Here is a 14,083-nt window from a genome sequence, read left to right on the forward strand (position 1 = left end):
AATGAAAGTCCGATATTTCATTTGATTTATGTAAATGACCCATTATTTGGATTGCACGTATTACTTTTCTCACAAACTATATTCCAAATTATTTCTCAACAATCTGAAAGATCAATACTTCTTCAAGAGATTTTGGTCTTATATTGTTTTCTGTTCTTGGTCGTTGATATTTCATCCATCAACTTTGGAGCATGTTTACGAGAGTACGGTAATTTCAAAACAATCTGACATTTGATCAATATAACTTCCATACTTTGTTTAAGAAGAATATCTTTCCTCGAAATATGTGTAACGAGATAGCTGGAAATACTCTGGACTTTGCTGGTCCGGATTACTTTCTCAGACAAACAACATTGAAAATCGACTAAGCATGCAAAGAGACGGCAATAAATCCATTTAATCCACAATAATAGTAATTGTATTTTGTATGTAGTATACGAACTCTTCGGTCAAATGATGTCCGTTAATATTGTGACATTTCTAGTGTTGTAGTCGTCTCTTTGAAATTTGTATTATATACTATTTACTTCAGAAAGTGTAGAGGTGTGGAACAAGATTTGTCCTCTGAGCTACATCGCCATACAAAAATACAATTTAAGACATGGCTTGATGTATACAAATGTAATTTACTAATGAGATCGCGTTTGTTGGCAGTGCCAGATCAATCGTTACAGTGATGCAGGTGGCGTAGGACGGAGAACATGGCAGAAAGTAAGTACAATAAAGCCACATTGATTCTACAGTATATGGAGATTTTACGTCTTACCTATGTATGTAGTCTAGCGATTATATCGTATTTATATTCATTGAAATAGTTTCCTGAAATAAGATTAATTATTTTAAAAAGAATTATTTCAGAATTTTTAGCATAGTTAAAAAGATTGAAGAATATATTATAATAAATGAATTTTATTTATTTAGAAAGGTTATTACGACAGGATAAAGTTCTGAAGTGCGGAGATGAACGCTCCACTTTACAACTCTAGTATTACCATTAGGAGTACTAAATTGGTGAAACTAGGATTTCTAACCTTTGCCATGTGACGATCAATATCTTTCATAATTGATAAAAATTGTAGGTCTGCACTACAGAATGAAAACGCGAATTACAATCGCCAAAAGGGTGGTTTTCTTAAGAGAAATGTATATATCATGTGTTATTGCTTCTGATCAATACATTTCACTAAAACCCCATCTATTATGTGTTCGTTTATTCATTGTTTAGATTATAGCGTTATGTGTCTTGTGGGTTCCCGTCTATTTGTGTGGTCAATGTTCGTATGTCTTGTATCTACCGTCTATTGGTGTGGTCAATGTTCGTATGTCTTGTATCTACCGTCTATTGGCGTGGTCAATGTTCAGCAGGTTTTATATCAAACACCTGTTGCTGTGGTCATTGTTCAGTGTGCGGCCAGTGTGTCTTGTATACGCCGTCTATTGTTGTGATCATTGTGCAGTGTGCGGCCAGCGTGTCTTGTATCCACCGTCTGTTGCTGTGGTCATTGTTCAGTGTGTTGCCAATGTGTCTTGTATCCACCGTCTATTGCTGTGGCGATTGTTCAGTCTGTTGCCAATGTGTCTGTTATCACCGTTCATTGGTATGGTATTTGCTCAGTGTGTCTTGTATCCACCGTCTATTAGCGTTGTCATTTCCCAATGCGTCTTGTTTCTACCATCTATTGTCTTTGCTCAGTGTGTCTTGTATCCACCGTCTATTGGCGTTGTCATTGCTCAGTGTGTCTTGTATCCACCATCTATTGTCTTTGCTCAGCGTGTCTTGTATCCACCGTCTACTGGCGTTGTCTTTGCTCATTCTGTGTTGTATCCACCGTCTATTGAGGTGATATTGTCCAATGTGTCTGGTATCCTCCATCTTTATGTGCGGTTATTGGTCACTGTGTCTTGCTTTAAGATAACTTTCTGTTCAGCTGTCTATTATTGTGTTGTATTTCAGTATTGTTCTTGTGTGTTCATTGTTGTAGATGTTGTTCTTTCCCAGCGTTTTCTTGTCTTCTTCGTCTATTAAAAATCTGTCATTAAATTAATGTTCATATATCTAGTGTAATGGAAAGTAACTAAGCTTTCTGTCGAATCATGGGTGATATTGGAGCTTAACAATGCTGATAAGTAGATGACAACTTTTTATTTATATTATCACATACTTTTCACATATGTACAAAAAATTTTTTTCATCTAATGTATTTATTTTATCAGATAATCATGATTTCCTATTACAGAAAAAATGTAGCCATTTATTTCAGCTCGAGAGACTCTGCGTTATGACATGTATGTTTTGTAAATGGAAATACACCAAGTTCGTGATACCATGGTATCAAGTTATATCGACTATGTTCTTAGGGATTAGTTATATCGACTATGTTCTTAGGGATTAGTTATGACGATATGGTATTGTTATACTGCTGGTTTCCTGTCAAGTAATCATTTATCGGTCTGAAACCTTTCAGTCTATCCATGAATTATTAGATAGGCTACATATACCAAGATATTAGCCTTGTATGAGCCAGCTAGACAAACAACCCCATACATCACCTATACACCGCCCTGTGCCACCAGTTACACAAATAACCCCATACAACACCTATACACCGCCCTGTGCCACCAGTTACACAAGCTACCCCATAAGATTAATAAGCCAGTGCCATTATGAAGGTATGGGGCAATTTTATATCTATTTAACAAAAAATGCTTCCAATGGAAAAAAAAAACATATAATCAACGAGGTTCTGAATCGCCCATTCCATGACTGATAGGACAACCTTTAACATCATCTAAGTATTTGCGTCCTACGAAGGTGTAAGGTTTAGTTACACGTAATGGTACTGAATATCAGAATTAAATAAATTTGAATCCGACACAGCGGAGTTAGTACAATATATTCAAGTACACTATAGTCAGATACAATATAGTCGGATACAACATAGAAATATTATAAAGGAGTCATATAGATGCAGTATAATCAAATACAACGTAGTCAGGACCAGCATAGTCAGATACAACATAGTCAGGACCAGCATAGTCAGATACAACATAGTCAGGACCAGCATAGTCAGATACAACATAGTCAGGACCAGCATAGTCAGGTACAACATAGTCAGGACCAGCATAGTCAGATACAACATAGTCAGGACCAGCATAGTCAGATACAACATAGTCAGGACCAGCATAGTCAGGTACAACATAGTCAGGACCAGCATAGTCAGATACAACATAGTCAGGACCAGCATAGTCAGATACAACATAGTCAGGACCAGCATAGTCAGGTACAACATAGTCAGGACCAGCATAGTCAGGTACAACATAGTCAGGACCAGCATAGTCAGATACAACATAGTCAGGACCAGCATAGTCAGGTACAACATAGTCAGGACCAGCATAGTCAGGTACAACATAGTCAGGACCAGCATAGTCAGGTACAACATAGTCAGGACCAGCATAGTCAGATACAACATAGTCAGGACCAGCATAGTCAGATACAACATAGTCAGGACCAGCATAGTCAGATACAACATAGTCAGGACCAGCATAGTCAGATACAACATAGTCAGGACCAGCATAGTCAGATACAACATAGTCAGGTACAGATGGTCATATACAACATAGTAAGATACAGATGGTCAGATACAGCATAGTAAGATACAGATGGTCATATACAACATAGTAAGATACAGATGGTCAGATAAAGCATAGTAAGATACAACATAGTAAGATACAGATGGTCAGATACAACATAGTCAGGTACAGATGGTCATATACAACATAGTAAGATACAGATGGTCAGATAAAACATAGTAAGATACAGATGGTCAGATACAACATAGTCAGGTACAGATGGTCAGATAAAACATAGCAAGATACAGATGGTCAGATACAGCATAGTCTGATACAACAAAATCTGATACAACAAAGTCAGATACAACAAAGTCTGATACAACAAAATCTGACACAACAAAGTCAGATACAACAAAGTCTGATACAACAAAGTCAGATACAACAAAGTCGGACACAAAATAGTCTGATACAACAAAGTCTGACACAACAAAGTCAGACACAGAATAGTCTGATACAACAAAGTCTGACACAACAAAGTCAGATACAACAAAGTCTGACACAACAAAGTCAGACACAAAATAGTCAGATACAACAAAGTCTGATACAACAAAGTCTGACACAACAAAGTCAGATACAACAAAGTCTGATACAACAAAGTCTGATACAACAAAGTCTGATACAACAAAGTCTGATACAACAAAGTCAGATACAACAAAGTCAGATACAACAAAGTCTGATACAACAAAGTCTGATACAACAAAGTCTGATACAACAAAGTCTGATACAACAAAGTCTGATACAACAAAGTCAGATACAACAAAGTCTGATACAACAAAGTCAGATACAACAAAGTCTGATACAACAAAGTCAGATACAACAAAATAGTCTGATACAACAAAGTCAGATACAGTATAGTCAGATACAACAAAGTCTGATACAACAAAGTCTGACACAAAATAGTCAGATACAACAAAGTCAGACACAGAATAGTCTGATACAACAAAGTCGGACACAAAATAGTCTGATACAACAAAGTCAGATACAGTATAGTCAAACACTGCATCGATGCGACGTTTCTGCTGCGATAAGGTCAGAACACGTCGCGAGTGCTTGACATTATAACAACATTAGGCATAAAGATTAGAACAGAGTGGTGTTTTCTGTATCTTTGTCTGTATGACTTTAGACATATCTTTGACTAATCGATAGGAACGTCGCCAAAACATGTTGATTAACACAGGTACGTCTGACTTGGAGTCACAATGAAGCGAGAGGTATCCAGACTGATATCAGTAGATGGTGTATCATGCAATGATTAACAAAGATCAAACGTCCAGTCTTTTGTCTTACTTACCAGACACTATGGACTTTGATATATTCAACATCAAATTTCTAAGAAAAATCATCACTACTATATACACGTGATGACTGAAACAGTAGAGCAACAATAATTACATTTATACCAATCACAAAAGTTAAAGTCACATTTTTAATCTAGATATTAATAATAATACTACATAATTATTGAAAAACGAGATATCCTGTTTGCCGTTGTTTGTGTGTTTGTTGTTCTAAATCTCCTCATCTCTCCCTACAGATCTGTCAACCCTCGATGGGTTGAATGTTATCGATGGACCAATGAACGAGTCGTTTACGCCAAACACTATATGGAGTGACCAGCACCCTCTGTCCGTCCATCCACACTGGACACAGTTTCCACCCGTCACAAAGGAATGGCATTACATCATCGGTGTCTTCATCACTATTGTTGGTCTACTGGGGATTACTGGAAATTCCATTGTCATTTATATATTTAGCAAGTAAGGAAACAGAATGTTATATTATTGTTTGATAAAAACAAAGGTATCTCTACCACGAGATAATATTTTAAAGTCTAGTTAAAGCTTGCCTTCTTATCCCCAATGTAATGTAAGTATCTCGGATAGTGTTTAACTATGGTTTGAAATATTGTTTAAACTGAAGTTAAGTACTCGGAATCAAGGTTTAGCCTCGTGTTAACTTTGCAAATATCTGGTTGAGATATAATTGTTTTCAGCACATATAGATATTTGATTACTGTAAGTCGTGAACTTAATACATCTGACATTATAAAAATATCCTATAGTGACAGAGCACGCTGCATAATATGGTGATACGACCCTATTCTTCTGAAGACATAACATATTTAATTATTCTTAAATCATAGAAGTAGTGGTCCACAAGTAGACAAATATTATAACAATAGTTCAGAGCCTTTGATTGGTTGCAGGGCTTCTGCACAGTATTTGCAGCGTATCTGCTGAGTTGTTGTGGAGTAGTTGCAGAATATCTGAGAGTTACTGGATCATCTGCAATTACTTTGCAACTGCCTCGCAACACTCCACCAGCAGGTAATCCTTGCAGACACTCTGCAACTAGTTCACAGCAACTTCTCTGCATATACTCTACAGCAACTCCGCAGATATCCCTTAAACACTCCACATATAATGTACAACCACTGCGTAGACGTTCCATAACCACTCAGATGCTTTAATCAATTGCTGTGAATCATTTGTACTTGTGGGCCACGATACATGCCTATTATGACAAGAAGTGTTCGTTCGCTATCTCTTTAAGTCCTATCTAAGGAAATTCGTGTTGTTTTAAAAATGTTGTTTAATACTAAGCTCACACCAAAGATGTATGGCCCAAAATAAACATGGCTGACGACAAATCAAATTAAATGAAACATTTTTTGCACACTTGCTTTATGTCAGAGCGAAAGCGAAAGTCTCCAGGGTATTCCTGTGATTGTTTCCTAATACCCTGATAAGCAGATTACAGACGTGTGACAATGTAAAACCAAAGCCGATGAAAATATCGCTATGATGCAGCATGATTTTGTTCACCAATAGACTAAACAAAGGCACGATGTGCAATAATCAGGAAATGTTTCTTTATCAAAAGTCATGTCTATTGTTCAATGCCATCCATCGCATATTCAAAAGATCCATAAGAATTAAGTAATCAGGGGAAAGGGACTGTAAAACCTGCATTTCGACAGCAAATTAACATTTCAGTTCATGAAGAGAATTAAAGATCGTTTCAAAGCTTAAGTAAAAACATACATACATTAACAATACAATAAATGAAGAAAATCAAAGACCGATTCAGGGCTTTTGTGAAAAAATGCAACACTACATAACAGTACAATTTAAGAAGAGAATTAAAAACGTTCATTACTTTAGCTAAAATACAGCATTTCTTCCTTCAAGCTTTTGCTAAACTGCCAAACAGCCATTTTGCAGTTTACGGTTAAAATCAGTTTATCACTTTCGTCATTAGTACCAAGGGAATTAATGAGTTTGGCCTTTCTGTTTAATGTCAAACAAACACAACATTGTGGCATGCTGAAGCTTATCTATATAGTAAAAAAGCTACATGAGTTCAACGGAAAGAGAGAGAGAGAGACATCTTAAAGCATTATTCATTATGTAAATCCGGACCAATGTACGATGTATCTAACTCCCGCGTACATGATATTGGCATATTATTAAATTTTGGAGGCCATGTCATTAACAATAGCAACTCAATAATTTTAATTTGACCCTGGTATTGTTGAGCAAGTCGTTTGCGATAACGTTATAAAGCCTTCAATCTTACCGTTTATATAGGCCGACATCATCACATAATACACCTACCGAGTTCAATGGAAGCAGGCGCCCACCCCTAAATCGCTCACAAACCATTGGAAGGTTAAACATATTTACAGTAAACAAGTGTATTAAGAAAAAATCACCGTTATATGTATGTACGATACAATCATCGAGAGGTAGACTGGCTTACGGCAATGTTCCGGTTTCTATAGATCGTCAGAACACAACTCGTCGTCAACTATACCGCCCTTCCACAGATGTTGTATGACATTTTGTTTATCAACGGAACCGGAGCGAAAAAATCAATGTTTAATTTACATTAGCAATGTTGTATAACTAAATCTTATGTAATTAAGGTTCGAGATATAGCCTATACTTTGTTTTTAAGATCTCTGATATTCTTTCTGTGTAAGAAAGGCTAATTTATTTTGTGAAGATCTTAAGTTTGGAATATGATCCCAGCAGTTTTTGTCGAATTAATCATTTTACATTTCTTTCTTGCTTATTGTGTTTTTTTCTGGCGTATTGTCTAAATATCTAACTATAATGATATCAATACTTTAAAGACTAATCAGTAGAGAATTACATTTTCTGTTTATTGATGAATACCATTCACACTATTAGATCAAAGTTTGTATCACACTGAGAATTATCAATTTTTATACTTCACTGGCACTTCAAATACATGTAATCACTACAAGTTATTTAATCTGATCAATTAGATCTTTGAACTTTAATTTTTTGATCCTGTATTGATTATATCGATTCTTTAAAACGCTTAGCTCACAACATGTCTGACAGGATTAGTGGGGTGATCATATGCACTGGTGTGACGTGTGTTTCTCACTCGCCTCCTTTAACAATTTAGACCCTTACTATCACTAACGAGTCGCAGAAGAACCATGATTCAGTTTAATTCACTTGGCTCGGTAACATTATAAGGGTGTCTTTCACCGCAACCCAAATGTGTCATTTACCTTATTTTGCACCTTTGTGACCTATTTTGCCCAAGGGGATGTTTAACACCAACTTGACTTATTCCCGGTCTGACCTACTTCCGTGCAAGGGTTGTTTTCACATATCCTCGGCCCTTAATTGGTCTAGCTCCCAAGTTGTCCTAGCCTAAGAGCGACCTACTTGTATCAAGGTGGTGTTTTCAACCCGAACATGGTCTAGCCCCAGAATGACCTTCTGTATTGTATTAAAGACACGGGATTCGTGCCATCCAGCATCAGTCTTCTTGGGAACAGAGAGCAGCATGAAACACATACAAGATAAGGTAAGTCTTATTTTGTATTGAATTGTGAATGTTTCAGAATTGCATCACCTCATGAAGACGTCCTATCTTTACATTTACAAAGTTAACAGTTGACTTAATGTTATTTGTCTTTATTCTTACAGATAAAAAAAATAACAGAAATAAAGGATGTGGAAATGACGGAACATCCGTTAAATGCCACAGATTAAACAAAAGGAGACTTTAGATATCCTCACTCGTCAAAGAAAAAAACCTTTCACAGTCCAATGAATCATTTGCAGAAGACATTGCTGGCTGTAACCGGAGATGGTACAACAAATACATGGGACGGTATTGAGATCGTGATATCTATCGTCAATGACACGTTGTGTAGCAGTTTCAGACACTATCCGTGCCCTAATGGGTATTACGTATCCTAATGGACTGAAGACAACTCATCAGCGGTAAACCTTCCATGCAACCAAATCAAGTCTGTTGTCTGCAACGTACTAAGGGTATGAAGAAAAAATCGGACAAAAGAAGAGGTTCTGGTAATAAGTTCGCGTATATGTCCGAATGTAAATAAAAGATTCAATGCAAATCACATGTTCTTATTTTGTTTGAATATAAAACCTCAACTTCACAAAGCACCAATCAGGCTTATACCTTTTAACGTTTAACTCATTGGTGAACTAAATTCAGCCACGTTTTGGACACGAGTACTATAACATGTCTCGTCATGAGATATGCGAAGACAATACTGATTCGCCTATCAAAGAAAACCTTGATGGGAAACAAAGAGTTAACTGTCTTTTACTTTCCTACCACTGTTCTCAGTGGTGTAATACAGAGTGGTAACAGGTATTTCACCAAACCATCTGATATATAATGTAAAAGTCATGTTTCAACAGCTAGAGTAAGGATAAGGCATTGTTGGGCCCCGGAGACGTCGTATAAACTAGTATAACCAAACAATAAGAGCTACAGACGAGTCCATCCCACCGAAGGGGATGCAGGTCGCTCCTTCACGTCGCCATAACACTGGCGTTCGTCGGTGAGACGATATCCGGACATGGCAGGAGTCGCGGAGACGGAAAACTTGTCAACCAACCCAGTTGTCAAGGTAGATTGGCTTGTTTGATGAGCTTTCTGTATATCGCCAACCATAAACATAGAAAGGTGATCGTATTATAAGTTACTAACCCGCAACAGGAAGTATTAGGCTTGATTGTTAAAGAAATATCCCAGTCAGAGCTGTTCATATAAAGAGGATGAGAAGATACATATTGGTCATTACATCACTAGCCAGACGTCGAGTCAGATAGGCTAAAAAGAAACCTTACTGAAACACATTGCGTAATTACATCTCCTCATGAAGCCTCCCTTAACTATAGTAAATAATGACAGTAAAATCCTTCACCTGTTAATGTATATTTTAGAGGACGAGTCTGTAACGTAAACAAGATTGTTTGCCTTTATTTTTGTAAATAGTACAGGGGTATGAGGATGTACAATGTATTACCTAAAGGTGGATGTTATTGGAACATCTCCCTGGCAACTAAACATTAAACTGTTGAAATATTTTTCCCTGACAATTCAAACAAAAATCAGATTGTTGAAATATTTCTCCCTGATAACTAAGACAAACATTAGATTGGTAAAATGTTTCTCCCTGACAACTAAAACAAACATTAGACTGTTGAAATATTTCTCCTTGACAACTAAAACAAACATTAGACTGTTGAAATATTTCTCCCTGACAACTATAACAAACATAAGATTGTTGAAATATTTCTCCTTGACAACTAAAACAAACATTAGACTGTTGAAATATTTCTCCTTGACATTAACAAACTGTTTGAAATATTTCTCCCTGACAACTAAAACAAACATTAGACTGTTGAAATATTTCTCCTTGACAACTATAACAAACATTAGACTGTTGAAATATTTCTCCCTGACAACTATAACAAACATTAGCCTGTTTAAATATTTCTCCCTGACAACTAAAACAAACATTAGACTGTTAAAATATTTCTCCTTGACAACTAAAACAAACATTAGACTGTTGAAATATTTCTCCTTGACAACTAAAACAAACATTAGACTGTTGAAATATTTCTCCTTGACAACTAAAACAAACATTAGACTGTTGAAATATTTCTCCTTGACAACTAAAACAAACATTAGACTGTTAAAATATTTCTCCCTGACAACTAAAACAAACATTAGATTGTTGAAATACTTCGACTTGAGCAAAACGTCACGACAGCCGCCTCAATGTCAAATTCAACAGTTCCGTCAACTTTTGGCATGGCTCACAATTATTTATGAATCTATCAGCAACAGACAAATACCGTCATACTAAATTCAAGTATTTCTGAACTTGACATGGTACTTTTCCAGTCAGGTTGTAATCATAAACCAGAGATTTTGTAGCATTGAGTCCTCGCTGTGGTAACATTTAATATCAACTGCAGCGTCTTATAACAACGAAAATTTGCGTTCAAACAAAATAGAACAATTACTTACCTGGCCCGCAGATCACTGAAACGGCGAACTATGTGAGTGCTGATTGTGTCGTTCTTTCTTCCTTAGAAGACAGATACTGGATGAGAAAACTCTCTGTCTTTTATACATTACATTAGATCAATCTGATACTAGGTCACGTTGGAGTTTCAAGCACCATCTAGGTCTAAGCAGGTTAGACCATAGCTAGGTCAGCAGGCTCGGTCAACTTGGGTTTAAAACATCACCTAGGTCTAAGTAGGTCGCGCTGGAGCAAAAGTGGGTCAATGTCAAGTTGGAAGTGGTGTTAGAGAGACCCTTAGTTCATTATGAAATACGCAAAAATTGGTTTATATTGTATACAGTGTATGATATTTGTGTATTATGTAAGAACGGAGAAAAAAATGATTATTTTTTGCAGCACGAAGAGCCTCCGATCACCATCGAACTTACTAGTGGTGAACCTAGCTGTCAGTGACCTCATTTTCTCTGCTTTCAATGGCTTCCCGCTACTGACTGTGTCCTCCTTCCACCAGAAGTGGGTGTTTGGATCCCTGAGTGAGTGATTCAGAGTACATATACATTTGATGTTCTTTTCAAAAATTCAATATTCAAATTTATGACTTTTATTAAATTTAGTGCTCCTCCCCAAATGGTTTTGACATTTATCTCAATCTTCTTCAGTCATCAATGTCTCAACAGTTTAAGCTCTTAGCGTCACTGGGGAGCCATAGAAAGACTAAACAGCTATGCGATCCAGTTTAATTCATTGCTTGAATCTACATTACCTTATTCGCTTGTGTGTCTTTTGTCCGCCCTAACATCACTGATGCGTCCTAGAAAGCCGAAACAGCTGTAAGATGTACTTAAGATTTAGTCATTGGGCTCTTCTGTATCTGATTCTAAACTTGTATCGGAGGGTACTATTCACTTCTTTGTCTTCGGCTTAATCAGCAGTTCGAAAAGCACTTTCAGAATAAAAGATTATATGAATTATACTGTATGAGACCCCGGTTACATATCTACTGTGGCATTATGGTTCCATAGAAATAAATAATAATGCGAGAAACAGCTTAAAGCAATAAAACCAATACAAATTATGCTTGTGTTTATTTTACTCAAAATACGGTTCGTATGTAGTAAATGACACAAAATACCTGATATTGATTTAGTAAAGATCTGATGTCTTGTATTGCAGCCTGTCAGCTTTACGGTTTTGTGGGAGGTGTTTTTGGACTAATGTCCATCAACACCCTGACAGCTATCTCCATTGACCGGTATATCGTCATCACCAAGCCGCTACAAGCATCACAGACCATGACAAGACGCAAGGTGTATCTTATGATCCTTCTGGTTTGGGCTTTGTCCATTCTCTTGAGTGTCCCACCATTCTTTGGCTGGGGCGCCTACATTCCCGAAGGTTTCCAAACGTCATGTACCTTCGACTATTTAACAAAGACGACCCGGACACGAGTATACATCATAATTCTGTATCTATGTGGATTCGCTCTACCACTGCTTATCATAAGCGTATCTTATATATTGATCATCTTCGGTGTCTGGAATCATGACCAAAAGATGCTTACTTTAACCCAGAACATGAATGCAGAAGACATTCGGGTAAATAATAAGAGAGCTCGATCGGAAATTAGGATTTCCAAAATTGCCATGGCCATCACCTGTTTGTTTATTTTATCTTGGAGCCCCTACGCTATCATTGCCTTGATAGCACAGTTTGGACCTGCGCATTGGATAACACCATTGGTGTCAGAACTCCCCGTGATGCTCGCGAAGTCAAGCTCCATGCACAATCCGCTTGTATATGCATTCAGTCATCCAAAATTTCGCAGAGCACTTTATCAGCGGGCCCCTTGGATGTTTTGTTGTTGTAAGCCGGCGGATAAGCCTGATTTCCGAACCTCAGTCAGCTATAGGAAGCGAGAAGTGACTCGCACGGAGAGCAACAACAGCGACGTATCCAGCGTTCTCAGTAACTTTAGCGAATCGACAACAACGACGGCAATGAGTTTAACGGAGAGAAAAATGCCGGAAGAGGCGACGCGGGCCAACAGAGACAGGTCTTTCGGCAGAAGTGTCTCCGTCATAAAATCAGATGATAATTCTCGCTCTTATCCCGCCATGTTTTTATTGGCTTATCAAGTAGAAGTGGATACACTTCTTGATATCACTCAAGATCAAGGCAGACGGGATTCCAACTTAAATTCCTTGTATATTCCTACACGAGTGCAACATGGACCAACAACCCAGGCACTCGGAGCGCCTCCAGGTGATATTTACGTCTTGAACAATAATGAGCGGGTGGGTCTAGGTACTACTTACCTTTAACAGCTGACGTCATGAAATGACGTTTATAGTGACATCATCTGAAACCATATGGTGTCAGTCAACCGAAAGTGAGAAATCATTAATGAGGTGGTCTTAAAAACAGACACACCGACGTCACCAGGAACAGCTGCATACATGATCATACATATACAACAGGAGCCTTTCGATGATAAATGTGTAACTTCATGTTTCCGCGGGACCAGTATCCCAAACACTTGTGATTCTAGACAGCAACGAACTTTGTACATTACGCTGTGGACTATATATGCCATTTTCCCCATACGCTTTTGAAGATTCTGTAATCATTCTGGAGTTTAGAATGGTCATCGACATACTTGAGACGGGATTTACTAAATGTAGATTATTGAGTTGAGGACTCTGAGATAATGTTTATTTGTTAGTTGGTAGGTTGGTTGGTTTTCATAAAAAATTATTTTGAAGTAGTGCAATGTATATGTATTACATTTTGGATGGAAGTTTCATTCATTATGTTGTAGATTGTGTTGGGCAGGTTATTTTTGCTATACCAATGGGTTTGTCTTCCGATGTCATCTTGAATTTTGATATTGTTGAGAGTAAAAACGTGCGTAAACTCATAACATTCTTTCGAGTTGTTATTTAGCTATTTGCTGAGGTGGACCTTCTTGCAAAGATAGTAGGCTCAAAGAGGGGTGTTACAAAAGCATATATTTATAGTTATATGAAAAGTACTAGCGAAATAGTTGATAACCCAGTATACTCAGTTTATATCCGTTCTACATTTGTATTACACCTGTTTCGATGTCAC

The 14,083-nt window shown here is 37.2% G+C and overlaps 1 protein-coding gene across 1 annotated transcript; it reads left to right on the plus strand.

The window, feature by feature from the left end:
- Positions 1-5,145: 5,145 nt before the first annotated feature.
- LOC132544597 (rhodopsin, GQ-coupled-like) lies at positions 5,146-13,296 on the plus strand (the record flags this gene model as incomplete). The annotated part of the gene is made up of 3 exons (XM_060208213.1): positions 5,146-5,390; positions 11,372-11,508; positions 12,149-13,296. Coding segments are annotated over 3 exons (1,530 nt in total), but the record flags the coding sequence as incomplete, so codon positions are not given.
- Between the last annotated feature and the right edge of the window lie 787 nt (positions 13,297-14,083).

The sequence above is a fragment of the Ylistrum balloti genome, unplaced genomic scaffold (assembly GCF_031769215.1).
Source record: "Ylistrum balloti isolate Yb309-2 unplaced genomic scaffold, AGI_CSIRO_Ybal_v1 Utg369802, whole genome shotgun sequence".
NCBI classification, from domain to species: Eukaryota; Metazoa; Mollusca; class Bivalvia; order Pectinida; family Pectinidae; genus Ylistrum; species Ylistrum balloti.